The sequence below is a fragment of the Prinia subflava genome, chromosome 7, assembly GCF_021018805.1.
Source record: "Prinia subflava isolate CZ2003 ecotype Zambia chromosome 7, Cam_Psub_1.2, whole genome shotgun sequence".
Lineage (NCBI taxonomy): Eukaryota > Metazoa > Chordata > Aves > Passeriformes > Cisticolidae > Prinia > Prinia subflava.
Window position 1 is genome coordinate 6,066,620 of NC_086253.1, and position 22,232 is coordinate 6,088,851.

The window sequence follows — 22,232 nt, forward strand, 5'->3', positions numbered from 1 at the left end:
AGGGCAGAACATCACTAACCTTCACAGAGACACTCAGCAAGTCAATCCTTTTGTTACGAAAAGCAGATTTCCCTGTAAAGTGTTGCAGCAATCTGGGGTTCCAGTGATGCAGATGATTTAGTGACTGCATAGTGCTAAATCTTTCTGGAGCTGGTGGGATACTCAGCACTCCTCAAGGCACAATTTGGAAGAACCCCAAACACTACAGCATGGACATCAGCAGTGTCCTCCTATTTACACAGCAGTTTTTATCTGCACAGAAGAGATTTGCAGGAAGAGTCTGGCACAGCAGCACTCGTTGGACCATCAGAAACAGCTCCAAAGGGACACAAAGCTGATCTACAGACTGAAGCATGCTGGCATTTTTGACAGAGAGACCACAGAAGGAGAGAATTATCAAATTGCATTTCCTCAGGTCAGGAGCAGGTTAAATTCTAGAGGGAAAATAGGACTAGCATAGATAAACCTACAGTGCTGCATCTTGATGAGTTATGGCATTGTTTCCTGACTGCCAGAACAAGAGAGTTCAAAAACAAGTGGTAGCAATTTCACATTTTAATTGGCACAATTGTAGAAAATGCTCCTTGGCAAGTATCAGGTATTATGTCTAACAGACCAAGCATTTGTCTGCAACAGACTTCCTTTGTGTCACACAGGAATAAATAGACATGATGCTGCCTTATATGGCATAAGCATCACCTTGTGAGGGAGAAGTGATGACTGTGAAATGAAGCTGAAGTTGGCAACGATAATGCAAACAAGAGGATACCTTCAGCATGAGCGCTGACCCCATTGCATGAATAGCACGATTCTGACTCGTAATAAAATCCTCTGCTATTGTTTGTGTGTGCATAAAACACCCTTGTAGTGAAATATATACTTGTGTTCTCTTCCAGAAAACTGAAAAAGATAAATTAGTGCCCTCTTATGCCTGAAGGGCAGAAAGCTGCAGAGAGAAACTGAAAAGAACTGGAGGTCAGTTCAGTCTCTGTTTCTCAAAGTTACACAGCACAGCTTCAGCTGCTGCTTCTTAATGCTCAAGTCTTGAATACCCACTGTACATTGCCAAAGTCCTCTGTTCAGAAATTCTCAAAATTAATAAAAAATTTATTCCTTCAGATCACTACTGCTTACCCCCCCAGCACGACTGACCCCTGCTTCCATTTTTACCTTTCACATCCCTGAGGACTCCTGTACCTGAGTTAGTTTTATGTAGTCCCTCCCATTTGCTGTTCACCTTCGGGAGCTTTTCTGATGTTTCACATTCAGACATCACCTCCCTGCTCTTCCTCCCACCTCCTGTAGCTTTCCCATTTAAGTTCCACACCGAAAAGGCCACAGGGCGATTTCAGTCCCGTCAGCCAAGGAGCAGTGAGGAGTGAATTTGTTCAGAGGTAGCTCAGCACCCTCTGCTGCATCCGCAGCGAACTGCACATTTCCTTGCACGGGAAGGACCAAAGCAAAAGCAACAAAATATCTGTGAACACAGATGCCCCAGAGAGTGACATAGGAATTTCCGTGCTTATACTGGAAGATAGAAAAAAATCTTGCTTTTTTTCCCCTTCTCCTCTTCATAAAGAATGAAATACCGATTATAGTATTTTCAACTTCTTTGAACAAATGATAGAAGCATTGAACTCAGCAAATGACATTCCTCATTTGCTAGTTTTAAACTTTAAAATTATTTTTCCTACCTATTACTTTAATTTATATAAGAGCCACTTAGATGTAAGGTTTGAAAAAAATCACATTATATTCAGTTAATTAATTTTTTTCATTTGTTTTCTGAACTGGGAAGCAAGAGGATGTCATTCAAAAGTGTTTCTCCTCAGCATGGATAGCTCCAGTGTCTTTGCTTGCTTTCTCAAATGACATTGTTTCTCTTCAAAGTGTATTTCAAAGCTGTAATATTTCTGAAGATGAGGTTGCTGGATTTTTTTTCTTTGGGATTAGACTGTGGGCTCAAATAGATTAGGTAATACATGTTAAGCAGAAGATACTACAAGACACTACTAAGTAGTTCAAAGCAGCAATAAAATAATATAAATATCCATTTCATACTTTATTGATGTGATGTCCCAGGTTCTCTTCTCAGCCTACAGCTTCAAAACACAGTGTGCCTGTGTCCAGCTTGCACCACAGAGAAGGTAAACTGATGATGACCTGAACCACAGAGATTGTTACTGAATCTGAGTGGAAACCACTGTGGTGAGCAGGAAACAGAAATCCCTCGTTCTCTGTGAGTATTTATTCACATCTCTGAATGACAGGGTGATTCTTTGTTATTGTTACTGTTGTAGGTGTAGCATGTATGACTCTTTTCTACACAAATTCTTTCAGACAGGGCCCATTTATAGACACAAATCTTCAGCTGCTTGAAGCTCAACTCTGCAAGTGATGAGGGCTTGTGGAGTGGGGTGAAAGAGAAACAAAACCAATAATACCAAAGCATTCTACCTGACTGGAGAATGCAACTTCCAGCAATTATAAAAGCTACAGTATAACTTCATGGACTTGGATGCCAACTGCAGTGTGAGGAAACAGAGATTAGAGAGAATCCCTTCTTGGGATCCAAACAAAGAAAACCACTGGGGCACAAATAATATCAAAGCTGGCCATCAGGTTTTACCAGCCTCACTTTTCAAGCTACTGAAGCTCATCCAGAACTAAAGGACAGTTACAACTACAATTCATTAAGAGTTACACTACACACCTTTATTTGAACATGTCTGTGGCACTGAAAAATTAAATCCTTTGACTGCAAGTTTGCTTAGAAGGAAGTTGACTTTGAGATCCCAGCTAAACTCTGAAGTATAAAAATACTGAGGAGGAGAAAACCCACCAACTTCCTCATAGCAAAAAAAGAAAAAAGTAAAGGCAGCTATACATTAAAATAAGACAAATAAGCTGAAAATCCCCAGGCTAGAGCAGGGCAAGGACTCATCTCTCCGAGCAGTGGAAGAAAACATGAACTGATTGCAACTCCCTTTCTCTGTCTCCATGCACTTCTAGGGGACCAGGTAGAGCTGGAAAGGAGGGAGGGGGAGCAGGTTTTTTTAAGATTTGACTTCTCATTATCCTGCTGTGATTTTCTTAGTAATAAAATTAATTAATATCCTGGTTGAGTCTGGTTTGCCCATGACGTCATTTGGTGAATGACCTCTTCCAGTTCTCATCTCAACTCCTGAATCTTTCATTAAGTTTTCTGTCTGCCATCCACTTGTGATGTGAAAACATTTCAACTCCAAAGGAATTTATCATATATTCAGGGAACTTTATCTCAAAAAAATTATACCAGCTTTTACTTTTATTATACTTAAAATAGTCCAGGTGAAGTTAAGGCCAAAGCAAAACAAAGGCATTTGATGACTCAGTCATACCAAAATTTTGCCACATACACAGTGATGGTGGGAATAGGAATTTCAGAGTTGTTCTCAGAAGGAACAGGGTGCATTCTGGCACTCTTCATTCAGAGCCTCCAGTTGCTATTTCTGAGCAAAAGTAAAAGTAGTCTTTGCTGTGTTTTGTCTCTTCATCCCAGTTCCCACATTTCATTCCATTTTGGGAAGAAATGAAATGAACTTTCACAAGTGTGGAACAGATACTGCGTTCTGAGCTCAGCAGAGCCTGCTGGAATGTAATATCCCTCAAAACTTCACTCTTTTTCAAGAGTGCAAACAAAAGGAGATGCATTGAGTAAGAACCAAACTTTGGAATTCTGTAATCAAAAATCCATACATAAATTTCTTTTTTTTGAGACTGTAGTCCATTTGTAATACTGTGTGGGCACAATTATTTATTCTGCAGCTCATTGCACTCACAGCAAAAAATGCTCCTTCAACAAATACTCATGTTTTGCCTTAACACTTAGGTAATAAAGGACTTTTATTTATGCTATATATTTGAAGCCAGAATTTTGAAAAACAAGAAAATTTTGTACTCCCATCCACAACTTCAATAGATGTTAATCTGAAAGACCAGTGATGTTTAAAATACAGTATTCACACCCAGGAATTTGCTGGTTTATGCCAATTTGACATATCATGGAAGTTACAAATACTTTGATATCCAGGGACTACGCAGTGCTTCTCCAGAAGCTTCTTAACCAAAACAATTCACAGATGTTTGCTCATCTCTCTGCTGAATGTCCTCCTAAATTAGCTGATCCTAGAATAAAAATACAGGCACAAATGAAAAAAAAAAACTTGGTAAAACTAAAGTAAAGCTTTATTCATGTAGATTATTTGGGGAATTTATATAAGGAAAACTATGAAAAATTAAAAATAAAATCTATACAATTGATGAAAAGTTTTCTATTGCCATCTTCATGATTATAAATGTGCTCCTCTGTATTTCCATAAAAGTACTTTTGCCATATTCCAATTTTAGCTGCACAAGTGAGTCTCCAAAGCATTAATCTGTACATGAACTGAAATTAATTGCAATCATATAGCCAAATGACATCAATTACTAAAGTTCAATACAGCTACTTTGTATTAACATTAATTTTTCCTACATTATTTAGAGATCCTATCAGGTTCATGCATTATTTCACATGTTGTATCACTGTCCAGAAATTTCACAATTAAAACAATTGTGATGTAAGCTTTTACAAGCTATAAGCCTTCATTTCTTAAAATACTGTTATTTTGGTTTCATGAACTCAGAACTACTTGGGATGTGCAGGAAGGTCATATTTATTACAATGCACTAGAAGTGCTTTAGAGATGAATTATCTTTTTAATATAAGCTAAGAGAATATTTCACTTTTGATGCAAATTCAGCAATAAGGAAAATCAGGTTTGCAAGCTGTGACTGGTGAGGGTGCTACATGATCTCTTCTAGGTTCTCTTTCCCAAAAAAGGGCTGGACCACTCAAGGTGCCTTCTGACCAGGGCTGTCTTACGCTTCTGTTACTCTGATTGTGTGATTTTATTAATATATCTGCTCTGGTGCAATTCCTACCCACATCCACCCCCCTTGGGCTGATGTTTATGCAGCTGCTTTGCTCGTTTTATGTTGCACTCAATAAATAACACCCTGGAGTAGCTCCCTTGTTGCTGTGATATGTGGACATTTACATGGATGCCTTGATAGGCAGATCTTTAAGAAATGTGCAGCTGAGACAGAAAATTTGGACATTATCAGATTTAAATCTCTGTTAAAATCTAATTCTGAAGTGAAGTAAGAACACATTTTCACAGCAGTATCATCCCACACATAGTACAAAGGCAAAACACAATCATAAAAACCAACCTCTTTCGTATTTTGCTGAGAGCCTACTTCCAATTCTGAAATATCATTTTTATTTTAGTTAATTTATTTAAGCTGCTATGCTGAAGATTTTTTAAGAAGTGGTAAAGGTTATTTTACAATTATACTTGCCTTGTTGTCTTTGCAGAAGTCCAGGGATGGTGATTGGCTGCCTTGACACAGACAGCTGTGGGGAAGGTGATATAAAGGGATAGAGCTGAGGAGTTCTGAAATCTGAGTTAGCCCACGAGCTCCTTTGACTGCTCTGGGATCCAGATGATGATGGACACACACGATGTGGTAACGTGACAGGGGTGGATCTGTTAATGAAATTAATTCATGCACGTGATTAGAGGATGCTTCTATAACAATACAAAAGATTTCAAAATTACTTCAATTCGTTGTCTAATAATTGAAAGGAAAATGTTACAAATTATGCACTTTTACTTATGATTTTTACATATTTTAAGAAGCAGATTGACAAAAAATTATGGAATCGGGGTGGAAAAAATACTTTGTTATACATATTTTAAATTTCTGCTAGGACAATGTATTTGGCTTAATGATTATAAAGAACAAGAGTTTCATTTTTCTGGAATGATTTAAAGTTATTTATTGATGTAAATATTTCTCACAGTTTAGGACATTTTCAATGTTTAAATGAAAAACCAGAAACACCTGTTGCAGGCTGCAGGAAAAGTTCAGGTTATTTGGAGAACAGCCCTTGTGCAGATATTGAACTTTCATCTCTGATTTTTGTAAGAATGATACAGCAGAGACATTGCTGAACTTCCTCAGTATAAAATTACCAACCCTTTTTATCGGAGTACCATGACTGTAGATGGCAACAGCTACAGAAGCACAGATTATATCTGCACACTTTTGAAAAACATGATTTAAAAATAAAACATTCCCCAAAAACCAAGCATTCGTGTAGATGATAGCCAGGCTTGCACAATAACACTTCTTCAGATCTAGAATATAACCTTTCAACATACAGACTAATACTGACCAGAAGGGAAATTTCAATCTCTTATAGGAGATGATAACCTCTTGAAAAAGTATTGAATTACCTTGTAGATCCTCCTGCAGTATTCTGCCTTGGCATTATTACAGCTGTCTGAGAACCTCTGTAGGATACGCTGCCTGTTGGAATCACAATTTTGAAAACCAATGAAGACCAATCTAAATTACCCATTTCACTTAAGAGATAACTTTGGAAACAAAGATTAGAACTTTTATTGCATGATTTGGGACAAATTCCTGATTGTTTCAAGAACTAAAAACAGTGCACAATTACAATAGTCAATGAGAAAGCTCAGCTGTCACAAAAACATCACATGGTACCATCCCTGCAAATCTTCTCCAGTTAAACATGTGTTGGTTTCTTTCACCTTCTTTCATTTATTAGATTATTATTAGACTATCAAGACAGCTGTGCTGAAGTGCTCCAGTTCTTCAGCTGATCTTTTTTTTGCCCACCTCTGAGAAGGAAACTTTCCTTAGTGCACCATTAAATCATTGTTTCCACTTATCCTTACTTTTGCACATAAACTTTGATTCCCTCAGCATTGTCCTCTGCAAAACTTTATGTGAAGGTTCTGAAATCTGCTGAACACATAACTGTTCTACATAAAATTTTACTGTCTAATAAATATCTATTTATATTTAGATACAATAAAAAAACCAGTTAACCTCAGCTCCCTTTATTTGTTATGCCTAAATTTATAGCCAACCATACATTTAGGAAGAGTCTGAGCATATAAATCAGACATAACACAGAAAAAGTAATTTTCTTCTTTCATTGAAATTGCATTGCAATTGCATTTGTCTTTGATTCAAGACACACCATGTCAAAATACAAGAGTGCTAAAAGTTCTTTTTGTGGCTACAGATGGATTCTATGAGCTGCTGAAGCCAGGTGAAAGCCTGCCTAAGCATGGCAGAAACATGCTGAATGGAAAACCAAGAATGGGACAGGCACACAAATAGTAGCCCTGCAAAGCATTAGGAATTCTGGGAAACTCTTCACAAATAAACAGTTCTCAAGAGACAGCACCAATTTCAGCAGGCTGTTACTCATGTTTTATTTACATCTGAGTGTTACCCAAGCTCAGGGTATGAAGGAATGAAAGAAAGTGGCAGGTAAAATGTCTTATACCATGTAACAGTGATAAGGTGAAAAAAAAAATCACCTTTCTGAACAAATTCTTGATTTCAACTACCTCACTTCTGTTATTACATATCATTTTTAACTTCCATTTAGTTTCTCCCCCTTTTCTTCATGTGATATTTAATATGACATTGTGGACAATGTTACTGTCTGTTAACCACAAATAGATAAAACTATGAAGCTTAACATTGGATCAACAATATATATTGCACATATTCCTGTTCTCTTCAATCACATGTATTTAGATACAGTATTTTCTTTGCAACTGTTATCTGGAAAAATCAGGTTGGTCACAAGTAATCTGGATTTGCTGCTGGATTCAAGTCCATGTGGTAAATTCCTCACACTCAACACAATTCAATTTTTTTTTAGTAAATTGCTAATGTATGGATTTTAATTTCTCCATCCTCCTAATGTAACAGAAATGTTATTCAGTTACAAAGTTTACTTTTACTTACCCATACGTCCATCCTGTGGTGGAGTTATTACTGACAATCTTGTTGGACCAGTTGGTGTCTCCAGCTAAATGAGCAGAAAGCCATTAGCCACAGTGTAATAAGCATATTAATTATTAAAACATTTTAAGCAATAGTGTTCTATTTTTGAGGTCTATAGAGCCTGCAGATTTCCAGAGCTCTCTGCTGTCAGTTTTGTTCAGAGCATTAAAATGCAAAACCTAAGAATTTAGTTACTATTTTTAAAGATCTATGGGCAGGTGGGAAATACATGTATTTTAGCTTTATTATAACCTATCACATTCAGAGAAGTAGTGTTATGAGACACCCTCACTGTTTTCTGTGCTGAAATTCCATTTGCAAGCTAGCAGCTGTTCCTGGATGTTACCTCTCCTAACCAGGATACCAACACCATGAAAAGCTCCTGCCCTCATTCTCATGTTAGCAATTTCACTCAGAACCTGCAATTCCCTACTCAGGTATCAGAGTCTAAAGGGTGCTTTCAGACCTCTGATATTTTTGTAATATTTTAAGAATTTGCCATTTGCTTTGCTATCACAAGTTTAAAAGCCTGTATATGGCATGTGGAGAATATAACACCAGAAATTTGTGTTATGATTTATTTGCTTTTGGTTTCTTTTGGGGAGCATCTGATTTCTACCCTGCACCAAGCACATCTGAAAACATCATGCACATCAGAATGGTTTTGAATGGGATGGGGGGAGAATCCTATTTTTTGCAGCATTAACAAAGTAGGGGAAATCAAAAGGATATATGTGTGTAACTATACATTAAAAAAAAATTTTAAAAAACCACTTACTTTCCTCATTGGTGAGGGTACAGGATCAACCTCCATTGCCTCCATCCTTGCAAGAAAGGTCAAAGTAAGAATGACATTGTAATAAAAATAACATCTTCATTATAAAGACTAAAATTATGTTAGATTCTAATGTTAAATTTGACTAGCAATGGAAAAGCATAATACATAATGCATAAGACACATAAGTATTTAGGGCTTATTCCAAAACCCACTAGCAGTATGAAAAATCTATTCATTGATTCTGAGCTTTGGTTTAGACATTTACAGAGAAATTTATTTTATGATTAGCATCATTATTCTTCTATTTGTCCGAATAAATGTGCATATTTATGTATTTGTCACTTGTATCTGCAACAAGGGCACTCTGAATCTCTGGGTTTTTTTCTATTAAAAAAGTCACAGTCAAAGGCATAGAAATATTTAAGCTTGAGCAAGCTGTATATTCATTTTACTTAAAATTGAATGAGCCTTACTGGACTGGCTCATCCCATCTAACCTGAGACAACTACAGTGTCCATACAGGTGTCTCTACAATTCAGTTTTTCTCTACGGTAAATGGAGAGTGTCTCACTAATCTATCTATCTATTAATCCAAAAGTTCTTTGGAATAAAGTGTATCATGTCTTAGATTTCTTTCCAGTAACCACCATCCATACAACTGTAATGTACACTTGGATAGATAAGACTGTCCTCAGTTCTTTCGTATTTGAAGTTTGCAAAAACAAAACACAAAATCAGAAAACATTTTAAACTCACTTCAAAAAGGTTACTTGCGGTATAAAGTATTAGTTAAGTTTTTCATTGAAAATTAACAAATTTGTACCCACGTTTCTGAAGTGGAAGGTCGACTGGAATGAAGAGAATATGAAGAATAAGCATTCTGTTTTCTTGAAGGAACTGAAGTCATTAAGAAATTTAATATTAGAACACAGCTCTGTCCAGTGACAGGTATTCCATAGTTAATATTTTAAACCAACACTTCTTACTGGAAAAAGGATTTCTGCTTGCACTGGAAAATGGCAGAGGAGTAGTTTTGGAAAACGGCAGAGGAGTTGTTTTTTCAGGAGGTTTCATACTAAAGGGCAAAGAAGAAACAGCAGATATAAATTAAAAGCTGGTTTGATTAGTTCAGATGTCTAACTGATCAATAAAGTACAAAATCAAAGCATTTTATCCATCAGTAGCAGGTTTTAACATCAAACACTTTGCCATGAAGCAAAGGATGTATTTGGTAAAGCTATGAACTTGCTCTTTACACCATAATATCTACAGTGCTCATTACATATCCCACAATATCAAATTTAGCACAACATTATGGCAAAGTACTTTAGAGAACAAAAGATGTTAAAATATGATGATTAACTATAGCCAAGCACAAAATTCATTTCATGTCATGAAATTATACATTTACCAAACTTTAAGAAATCCAATTGTCAAATGAAATGTTGGCATTTTCATGCTACTCAACAATAACTTCATAGAACTGGTACCTTTGCCAAGAACCATAAATAGGAGGAATATGCTTACTAGGCAAGCAAGGAAAGGCCCTGGGTCACTACTCTCTTGGTAGAACTCAAAAAAATTCTAAAATTCAGTAAGAACTCTGCATTTGACAGGACCAAGATGCTATTTATTTGAGATGCAGACAAGAAAATGGAGGCAGTGAATAAAAATATATAAACTGCAATAATCCACCTCATACAGAGTTTCTTTATATTGGTTTTTTTTCTGTTACATTACACCAAGCAGCCCGAGAGAGTAAAATACAGTATTGTGAGGATTTAAGAGTCAAGGGAAAGTCTGTATTAAAAAATAAAGAAAAAAACCCCAAAAAAACCCAAAAAAAAACCCCCAAAAAACCAAACCAAACCAAACCAAACAAACAAACAAAAAAACTCCCACAACAACACAGACAAGAAGAAAGATAATTTAAAGATCAAATCTGTGCAATTAGAATTCTGGTTTCATGAACTGGCTTACTAAAGGAGATTTAAATAACATTTATGGCTTTATGTTGGAAGTAAGTAAGATGAAAAGATGAAGGTGTATCAGTCATTGAGCAGGGGGATAAGGAGGAGTGACCTCTCCCCTACCACTTTGAAACATTTGAGAGGAAAGACTAATTCAAGATGAGATAAAAATTTAATTTTGACTAGAAATAGAAACTATAAGAACCATGTTACAAAACTCTGGTAACTTTGCACATGGGTTAAGATACCAGGAAAGGCATCACAGTACTTTCCAGGCTGATGCTATAAAGTCCATTACAAAATACACAAACATGGTTATGTAAGTGCAAATAAAAATTTAAATCTGAGTATCCATGTGACAGACTTTATTAAAAGTTAATTTTTAGAGCCAATTACTGAGCTGTATTTTAAAATAAAAGGATTTCTTCTTGATAGGATTGATTATCATGATGTCAGAAATCACTATACATTTATTTCTATAAAAACATATGAGGAAGGCAAACAAAACATGAAATTTTATTGTTTTATCAATTAAACTTACTGTTGTCTGATTAAATTTACTTTGGTGCTTAGACCTCTTACCATTGCATCTGCTGAATTTGTTGTGTTACTTTCTTGAGAGACTCTTCCAGCTTTGCTATCTGTGAGATAATCAGATTTAAACAAAGTCTATTTGTGTGATATACAGCTTAATTTTCATCCAGCTAGTACTCTAAAGTGTTCAAAGGCTGCTTTCTATTGGTTTTAATCTTAAGACATCATTGCTATTCCAGATTTATTGGAGCTGTTATGGCTGTGTTATGGACCCATTAAACAGTCAGTCTGGAAGAGAAATGCTTCTTTTTGGCCATTAAAGACTTAGTTTGATTACCTTTTCTTAAGTGTGCTGATAATATTGGATAAACGAATACTAGGAAAAACGGTTAAAAATAGTTTTCTTTTCTTTTGCTTCCTATTTTCCATATCTGATATAAAAGCTTTGTTATGATTAATATGGAGTTATCTGAAAAAGCTACCAATAAATGTACAAAATACTACATTCCCATATTTCTCATTTCAGATTCAAAATTTATTCAGTTCACTGCAGCATCTATTTGTAATAAGCTTAAGTGAAAAAGTATTTCCTACTACATTAGAGACACAACCAGAAATGTCTCCATTAAAGGATGTTATGAGCTGGCAAAATTGAAGAATATTAAGGTCAAGAACACTAGGTCAGCTCCCTATTATGTGTACTTTTTACAGCCTTTCATTATGTGAGCATATATTTTATGAAGGATGTAAAACTTTACTCAATAGTTTCAATACTGCATCTATATTTTATCCTTAACTTCTATCATGTGACCTTAACCCTTCACACTGTTCATATTTTGATTTGAAGGCAAATTTTGGATTTGCTTGTTAACTTTTCATGCTTCTCAAGCTATTGTTTGAGTCCTACATGGGGCACCCACTCATGGGTCAAGTCACCAATGCTGCAAGGTAGCTTTAAGCAACATCCCATGTCCTTAGAAATAAAAGAAACATCCAACTATTGAATCAAATATTTAGAAGTAGCTGAAAAATGAGAAAGAAATCTGCCTTCCAACCCACAAAGGAAGAAGCACAGTCACAAATGCAGTTCCTGTTCTTCACAGAATAATTAATTCTGTCCTTCACACTGAGCTATCCCAAATTCAGGGTATTAGTCCTTAGTCTTGTTTCCCATTGCTCAAGTTTCTCATTTATTTTTTCAGCCCTAGTCTTCCTTTCCTCTGGGATTATCTTCCAGCACCCATCTCTCCCCACCTCTTCCACTTTCTCCAGACAGTGAACTGCCTTCTTCCCTCCCATGTCATTTGATTCTCCATTTATGCTTAACCACCTCACAACTAGAATATTTTATTAAAAATAGTCACCAGAACTGATGGAGTCTTCACAGACTTTAAACAATTAAAAACTTGTATTTATAACAACAGTAATGAGTCAATCCTGATAAATTATTCTAAGTATTCCAATAAAAGATTAAGATAGTTTCTAAAAATAAACAAAAGTAACAAGGCAAACATAAACAAAACCCTAGAAAATCATGATTAGTTACCTTTTGTTTGTGGTACTTTAATAAACGCTTACGATATTTTTCTTGAAATTCTGAAACCTGAAAATAAATACAGTTATATCAAGCTTCACATAATTACATTTCTGCACCTCAGCAAAGAAGTGATGGAAAAGAACTACTTCACAGTATCCAAAGTTTTGTGTCTTTTAACAGGCAGTTAACACATCTTCTATAAATCCTCTTCAAAAAAAAATAATCCCAAACTATTCTAAGTTATTATCACTGATAAAGTCTTATAAAGTTAATTTAATCCAATATGACCTACAGTAGAGCTGGTAGATTTATTTCACTGAAGTTGTATTTTAACACTATGTTCAATAAAAAGGTAAAGACATTAGAAAGCCAGTTTAGCTGCAGTATTTCTTATTCATCAGTGCTAAGCAAACACATAAAATTAATGGCAACATAAAAAGTAATCTGTCTTACTGGCAATTATAATGTGCCTTGTAAAAATACCCTGTTAATTAAAAAATAATTGTTAGACACACTGTCTGGTGATGTGTAAGCACTTCTTATGTCCAAATGAGGATCATAAACCATGACAAGTTTAAAGTAAAAATGACAAGGTAGGCAAGACAAGAGCTTGAGGAACAAATTACCATGGGCAGTAGCTTCTAATAAATCTTTCTTCTCACATGTAAGAGAACTGCCAGAAAATTTGTGGGAATAGAGACAACCAAGAAGAAATACTGTGAGAATATAAACCCATAGAAGAGCACCCAACTTAAAGTTACTTTTTATTCCCTGTGGAAGAACCTGGGAGGTTCCCACTGAATACCCATCAAAGGATGAGGTGTGTCTTTGGAACAAGAAAGAAATACCCACTCAGAAAGCGACAGCTCTGAGCTGCCTCCACTCACTCAAAAACGAGTTCTTGGGTCTAGGAAAAACCTGAATTTGTCAGGTTAATGCTCAGTACTAGTCAAAAAGTAAATCAGATCTTATCAGTGGTTTAAAATGTTATAGGGGTAGGGGACATCATCATTCCCCTTTAAAAAATGCATGTTCCCATGTCCTGAACCTGCTTAACATCTCAGAAGGGATGGAGTAGGTCTGAAAACAGTTCAGATTAATCACAGGTATGCAAGAACTTCAGTAAAAGAATGACCACATGGAATATGAATCTTTACAGCTGAAAAAAAGATAGTTAAAGAAGGGATGCCATCAGCAGTCTAAAACTAATGATTAGCACAGATGTAGTACATACTTTTCCCTCTAGAATCAGATTCAAGAGTAAGAAATGAAACTAACAGCTTAAAACCTGAAAAATGAAATAATCATCATGCAGTGAACAACCTGTGGACCTCCTTCAACAATATGAGAGATGCTAAAATGCAGGAAACAACCTGACAATTACGTGGGGAAAAATATCCACCACAAGCTTCTGAATGCAGAGGACCAACCCCACCTTGAGAAATCCCTGTGCCACAAGCTGCTGAAAGCTGGGCAGCTCATCTGAAGATGTATCTCCATCTCTGCTGCTCTGAAGATTTACACCCAGCTCTGCTCTCACGCTTTCCTAAGCACCCAGAAGATGTTACAAGATACTAGATTAGATAAGAGATTAGATAAGATGTTCTTACATCTTTTGATGCTGGGATAAGATCTGAACATACCTCAGTGCCTTCACTGCACTTCATTTTATCTCAGGCTACAGAAAACCTACCTCAGCCTTGAGACACTGAGCCCTCTTTTTTCCTTCTTTTGGCACATGATGAAGTTTGTATTCCCATGTGATTGGAGGTGTGGTTCCCTGCATTTGTTCAGTTTAAGGAGTAACTGCTGATCCTGCTGTGGAAAAGTGGGTATGGAAGGACAGAGGAAGGCTTCATCTTTACCTTGTGTCACTTCTGCATCTGAGGAGAAGCACAGCTCTGGAAAGGGGCCAAGCTCAGCTTTGGGAAAGTCTGTGAAGCCTGGGGTGGAGCAAATATGAATCCATGACCACTGCTGGAGAAAACAGGTGATGTTCCCCGGGTTATTGCTCTGCTGGATCAGGAAGCTCACCCAAAGATCAGCAAGTCCCAGCCCAAGGAGATGAGAGCAGACAATGAAGGTTGCAGCTGGGCCCAGGGACAATGCACTACTGGAGTGGCTGAAACTGCTGCTGAAATGCACAGGAAGAGGGACAAGGACACAGAGCCCCAAAGCCAAGCTGAAGAGATGCAGAAAATGAGGAGGAAATGGGAGTTTGTATGTGCTCATTTTAACCCAAACAGCTACTGAAGTTCTTGACTGGAAACTAAGCCTGAGGAAAGGAACCCTCTCTGGAATTCACAGAAAGCAGGAGGAAAATTACTTTGGAATCATTTACTGCATTTATCTGGCGAAAAAAAAAAGAGGTGTGTTTTGATTTAAAAAAATCAAAAATTGAGAGAGAGAGCACAGTCAGCTCAGGACTGTAGCCAGCTCAGGTTTTCACTGTGTAACTTTTTATTGCCATAATTAAGGCACACTATCTGGGCACGTTTAAGCTTCTGGCAGATCTAATTTTTCATTGCATGGTATTGAAAGTGATTTTATACCATTAAAATAAGCAGACTAGTGGTCCTTAGAGAAAGTTTGAAAACATAAGCAGTGACCATAATGAATAATTTATGTCTCCTTAAGAACTTAGAAACTGTGGAATTAAGGAAGTAAAGACAGTAATGGGCATACATTCATTTTCAAGCACTCACTCCTACACTTTTCCCACTCACATAAAAATCAGTAGGAGTTGCTGATTATTTTATAGAGTTAAAAAGTTTTAAGGCAGATTCACCTGTGATATTTCTTTTGAATATTTCTTGCATAACATATCCACTGGCATGAACAGTGATTGAATATCAGGACTTGTCTATGAAGAAATGAAAATATACCAAGGTTAGCATTTTTATTAGCAAGTCATATTAAATAAAGTCCTTTGCAAAGTGTTCTTTAAATTGACTGAGGTATATAAATAAAAAAAATTGACAGAGGATAATGCAGAAATTGAAAATACGCCTAGTTTTCTTTAATGGCCTTATGAAATATCTGGAAAGCATTGGGCTTTTGTTTAAATATATTACCCACATAATATTAATCTGGTTATGGTGATTAAGACAATACCAGTGTCCAGAGGACATCCAAGGAGGATGCTGTGGCCCCTGGAATTGCATTCACACCAACAGCCAGGTTTCTGGCAGCCCCTTTCCAGGCTTTTTGGTTTGCACCATTCCCAGCCACATGGATGCATCCTACCATCAGTTTTGTTTCAAAGCCCTTTTTCAGAATAGTGCCAATGCTGACTGGATTCCTTTGTCACTCTCTGCCCACTGGGCAGCAGAATGTTATCCTAGAATAAGAGCCCTAAAGTAATTGTTGAATTTTTAAAGTATTTTATGACTTTATTTTAACTCTTGTTAATCAGAGATCATGATGTGGCCTCACAAATGGCCACCTGTGCTTTTAAAAACTGTTGAGTAATTTCTCTACACTTAAGTCAAAATTCTAATAAAAATCTATTTGTTACTCATGGTGAGGAAAAAAATGCTTCAAAATATGAAGTCAATTTCAGAATAATAACAATTGGACATCTATCCAAATCTACAAAGCAGTGTAGATAACTGAAGTGTTATTTTAATCCAGAATACACACATTCCTAATCGGTTCATAAGAGAAACAAAGAAAATACAACTCCAAAATAGTTATACTAGTTATAGTACTATGTTGAAATAGTTAAACAGCTTTCAAAAACAATTAATCTAGGAAAAAAAATCTACCTATAAGCTGCATGGCTCTCTTTGACTTACTGTGATTGTATAAGAAAAGGCAGGCTTACAACTGCCCCAAATTTGAATAAAAAGACCAAAAATAATGCCTCTCCTTAGACAGGAGAAGGCTGTCCCAGAAAAAAGGCAGCCCTTATGTAAGGGACCACCTTTCAAAATCCAGTAAAAAAGAACTGAAAATGCTGTAGGAAAAATCTAAATTATTCCCAGAAGTATTAAAAACGTCAAAAAGCTTTATAAATAGGAAGATTTTAAAAGGTGAATTACTAAAAGAAATAAGAACTAGGACACCTGTGAATGAAGCATAAGTTTTCTGGGATATTAAGAAAGCAGAAGGATAAGTGCAGTCACTTAAATTAAAAATAGTGCATTGAAATCAAAAAGGGTTAGGCTTTGCTCCACTTAGAAATGCACAAACATCTAGAAAAACAGTATTTTTATCTACACCAAAATATCTTAACACTCGCATAAAGTCAAATATCCAAGATTAAACAAACCTATTTTCAATGTGTGCTTAAATTATATCTTTTTAACAATAAAGGGAAAGTGAGTCTCTTATGTATGAAAACTAATTGTGCAAGGAGCTAAATTAACAACTTGGATTTGCAATAGATTTGTACCTCCTGTTTCCCATATCGTGAGATCAGCTACTGGGAGTTCCCATGCAGCATTTGATGATGGCCTGCACTGTTTGCTCACTGCAGAGCTGTGCATGCTTTAGCAAAACTGTTTTTCCTTGCTTTCCCCAGCTACTAATTTTTCCAGAACTCACAGGAGGTGAATAATTGTATTTGAGACTTCCTTTGCTATTTATCATTTGGTTGACATTAGCCAAAGCTTTCAAAAATTCCCAGCTGACAGATGGAAAAACACAGACAGACAGCACAGTTAACCTACCTATGGTACTTCAGTAAAGATAAGAAGACAAAAATATTCCATCTTGAAAAATAAGATACTCATAAAAATACATTCAGCTTCTTTAAATGAAAGGCATTCATAGCAGCCAAGTTTTTGCAATCTATTTAGGGTTCTATCAAAGCCATGATCTTGGTTTAAGTACCTATCAGATTTGAAAAAAATAAAACCCAACCAGCTTCATGCTGCTGTAAAAACTCTTTCAAATAAAGATTTGTGTAACACTGTTTGTATTTTATCTGCTGCATGGAGGAGTAGCAGATGTTCCTATGATATTGTGAAATACTGAACAGCCAGATTCTGATTTATCATAACACTTAACCATCCTCTGGGGAAAAGCAAGTGGGGATCATGAGACACAGAAGGAAGACATAAAGGTGACAAGAATGCATTACTGTAAGATGAGAATATTTAATGTGTACATGTTGATTACCCAACATACAATTTAATTAGCAGTTCTTACACATTTATAGGACCCCCTCCTCATTGGGAATTCTTCCATAGCATCAAGCTCATAAAGCTTACCAGGTATATTTCCACTCAGGTTCCTGAATTATAGAGCCATGACTTTTTTATATGCATCTTTAATTATCATTCCAATCATTTTATCTGTTCTTAATCAAGGCTAAGCAATCATCATTAATGTCTTTTTTAAAGAATATGGTAATTTGCTTCCTTCCAGCCCTCTAGAGCAGTGGCAGGTACTAATCAAACATCTGATATTTTTGTTAGTATCCCAATCATTGCATTGTCAATTCCTTCTCTGTTTTTGAAGTAAATTATCAAGTTCTGCTGAAATGGTGCAATTTAAGACTGATGTAACTTAAAAATTAAAATTGTTTTGAGCAAGGTGTTGGACATGATCTCCAGAGGTCCTTGGCAACTTAAATTATTCTTTGCTTGAAATTAATAACAAGGTTTGCACTAATAATGGGTTGATATTGAAAGCACATTAAAATATGCCCTTTAGAATTTTTATAAAGGACTTCTTGATTTTTTTTCATATTTCACTACTGCGTGCATTGTTCCTTTGTATTATAATTGTATTTTGTTGTTTTGTTGCAATATTTTAAGCAGCATTGTCTTCAATGTGCAAGATTCCTAGGAGGCCTTCATGTTTAGCTGTATTGAATTTTATTAAATGTTTTTAGTGTTTCTCTTTTATCCTTATAAGGCATTATCTCTTAGGTAGGCATCAGTCTACAAAAATATGGATGTTTTCACAATCTATTTATGAAATCAGCTAAAGAAAAGATTGCTCCTAGGAGAGATGGCAAAATTAAATATTCCTAATGATTAATCAAGAAAGGGAATTAAAAGCTCTTAATTCTCCAGTGAATAACAAGAATTCCCAACAATATTTCAAACCCTTTCTTAATCACACAGCCACAAGGAAAACAGTTAAGCTTAAGAGAAAACAGGGGGAAAAAACCCCTAATCCACTTGAAAACACTGCTGAGCCATCATGCAGGTTTTTAATTCAGTCCATTACATAAAATAATTCATTACAATTCATTTTCTGTGACGTACAAATGCCAAAATCAATAAACATTTTTCCACATTTTGAATGTAGTCACTGATGTTACACAGTAACCAGCTGTATTTCTTGAAAAGTTTAGAACAATTTATAGTCTAGCAGTACCTGAAAACCTAAAAAGTGTCCACAGGCTTCAATTTGAAGGAATATATACAACAAAAAGCTGAGCTGTCAAGCGCCTAAGTATCTAAGTTTAGCAACCTATTATGCTTAATTAGTAAACAGTAAATATTAAATATAGTAAATATTCATGTCACAGTCAGCAAAAACAAAAAAGGAAATATTTTTAATGTACATAGTTTAGCTGTTAAGCAAACCACACATTAATGTAATGCAACAAAACTAAAGCTTGATTTACCTCTTTTGAAAGGACTAAGGTACGACAAGCACTTCTACAGACCAAACATTCATCTTTTTTGCCTGTAAGGTAAAGACACATATAAAATATAGATCAAACTGAACATATATTGGATACATTGTAAATGGAATGTGATGTTTAAACCTCTGTAGCTTGTGGAAGAAATCTGCAGGTTATACAAGAAGTATGAATAAACATGAATAAAGAATTTGATTCTATAACCATTACACAGAGTTGCACAGGAAAAATGAGTGTGAATGTCATCAGGTCTTACTCCTGTAAATAAGCATTCATGTAAATGATTTTATGAATATCATTAGTGTCACAGAACGCAGGTGACTTTTAGTTCCCTTGATTTAAATAGGACTACTTGCCTGGTTTAATTAAATGTATGCTTAAGTACACTAATGACTTACAGTCAATCTGACATATTGCTTTTTAGACTGGGGCACAGTTGGGTTCTCCCAAGAAAATGTATGAAACCCAAAGGTCAAGGAATTAATAATTTTACCTTTTGAATTCCTCCAGTGAAAAAACAATAAAATTACTTTTTTAAACTTTATCACTTTTAAACTCTTTGATTATCTGCAAACTTATTAGAAAATATCTATAGCAAATGCACATTATTTCAATATTTACAACTGATAATTTTACTAGTTACTGCCTTTCTGAAGATTCTATGGATCCATGTTTATAAACATCTTTAAATACATTTTAAACCTTGTAGTGTCATTACTTCTGAATTCACAGCACAAAGATACATAATCTCACACGTTTTTCTCCAAACAATATTAAGAGCAGAACAAAAAGATGTTCATGTTCTAGGAGCCTGCAAGCCACAGAGGCTGCATGTTATGATCCTCTATCCTCAATAGCAACCCTGTAAAATGTCCAGTCAAGAGTCTTTAGTTCTGAAATACAGATTGATCATTTCTTCTGTGTGCCCGTACAAAACCCAGGGTATTTAGCATGATGTGAAAAGAAAAAATACTGATATTTGTCTGCTGCATTTTTTTTTTCTTTTGAAAAACAATTCCATTTTTCTTCTGTCTTTCCCACGTATCTTTGTCCAAGATCATCACAGGAGCCCCAGAATACAACTCTGGAATTGTACATAACACAAGAGCTTCAAAACATCACCTCCAATCTTCCCTCTTGCTGCTGAAAGTTTTCAGGAACAATACTGAGCCTTAAAACTTATTAAGACTACTTCCAAAACCTACCCTAAACAAATCCTAAGGGATTTTAATTGCTCTTTCACGAAGGAAAAACCATTATTTTCCCTAAATTAGCCAGAACAGATGACAATCTATTTGTGGGGTTTTTTTTACAAAATTATGGATCATAAGCATCCAGAATCCACTTTTATTAATGCCTCCATTGCCTGTGCCCAAAGCTTGCTCTCAAAGCCACATCCACCTGGAGGTGGACACAAAGGTCCAAAGCGAATCAACAGGAAGGATTGGAAAGGCTTATCAGTAAAATTTGAAAAAGTGCTCAGGGCTTTCTTTTTTCGCACAGCGGGCCAGAAACACCAATGTTTGCGGTGGGTGTGCAAACACCAGCACCGCCCGCCCCGCCGGGCGCGCCCCAGAGCAGCCATTACCTTTCTTCAAGCAAACCTCACAGAAAACGTGGCCGCAGCTGGTGAGGCAGAACCGCAGCGTGGGGTTGCGGGGCTCGCCCAGGCAGGAGTTGCAGAACACGAACAGGGCCATGGGGCAGCGGGGCAGGAGGGCCCGGCAGCGGCCCGGGGCCGGGGCAGAGCCGCTCGTTCCAGCCGAGCCCCGCGGGTGCGGCCCCGCCCGCTGAGGCGGCCCTGAGGGCAGCGCCCCGCGCCCCTCCCGCCGTGAGGACGCCGGGCCGCGGTCCTCAGACACACACCCGTCAAAAAATTTGGTTTTTCTGGCCTCTCACTATCAATCGGGAGCGGTGCTGACACAGAAGGTGCTCTGGGAGATTCCCTCTCCCGTCCCCACACGTGGGGAACTGAGCTGCACCCACAGAGCTCCGGCAAGGGCCGTCTGCAGGAGCCCGCCCTGCTCTCTCCTCCCGGGTCTGCAGATGGGGGAAGGACCAGAAAAAACCGACCAAAAAAACCACCAACCAACCAACCAAAACACAGAGAAAATAATTGTGGTTTTCACTCTTTTAAATGCAAGAATCCGGGAAGTTTGTTAATTCACTGTATCAGTTTGCTATGGCATCTTCTGTTGTGGAAAAGAGGAAAACAAGGAGATGTGATGTTCATTTCTAAGACAGAAAAAAAAAAAAAAAACACAAAACAAAAACAAAAACACCAAAAAAAAAAAAAAACCCAAACAAACAAACAAAGAACAAAAAAGACCCCCTTGCTTGCTAGTGTCCCTTGATGAAAATTTTAGGGAGAGAGTCCCTTACAGACATAGTTGCAGTGCAGGCTGTAGCTCTGGGTATGACAGTCACAAGCTGCAGAGGAAGCTTTTAACTTCTCAAAGGCTTCTGCCCTCAAAGTGCTTCCCAAAGGAGCTGTGAGTCAGCTTCTGCCTTATGGAGTTAATTAAAAACCTTGAAAGAGACTGAAAACATTTCATAAAAGCAAAGATGATGATGATGATATGGTGAAGATCACTATTGTTAGTAATAGTAGTACCAGTAGTAGTAGTAAAGAATTCAGCATCACAAGTTATATTCAAGACTCCCAGGTCTTAGTGCTGAGTCCATACTCTTTGAGTATATACCTAATTAATATGGTGGAACATGATCAGAACTTTTATAAATTCTGAAATGTTGCTTGTCCTGGATTACCAGCTGGAGTGTATTGGAAGTGAAATGAGTTATGTTTGTCATTGGGTTGTGGTTTAGAAGCCTTACACTAAATATCAGCTAAAGTCTGAACCACAACCTTGTCACAACATTTCATTA

At 36.6% G+C, this 22,232-nt stretch overlaps 1 protein-coding gene across 1 annotated transcript; it reads right to left on the reverse strand.

Moving 5' to 3' along the window:
• Positions 1-1,796: 1,796 nt before the first annotated feature.
• On the reverse strand, positions 1,797-21,602 carry RNF212 (ring finger protein 212). The gene is made up of 12 exons (XM_063401445.1): positions 20,935-21,602; positions 19,329-19,390; positions 15,531-15,605; positions 12,752-12,808; positions 11,254-11,312; positions 9,688-9,776; positions 9,529-9,598; positions 8,702-8,747; positions 7,885-7,948; positions 6,327-6,399; positions 5,386-5,573; positions 1,797-4,167 (listed from the first exon to the last, which is right to left on the reverse strand). The coding sequence occupies exons 1-12, from the start codon at positions 21,044-21,046 to the stop codon at positions 4,130-4,132; spliced, it is 933 nt and encodes a 310-aa protein (XP_063257515.1). The 5' UTR covers positions 21,047-21,602; the 3' UTR covers positions 1,797-4,129.
• Between the last annotated feature and the right edge of the window lie 630 nt (positions 21,603-22,232).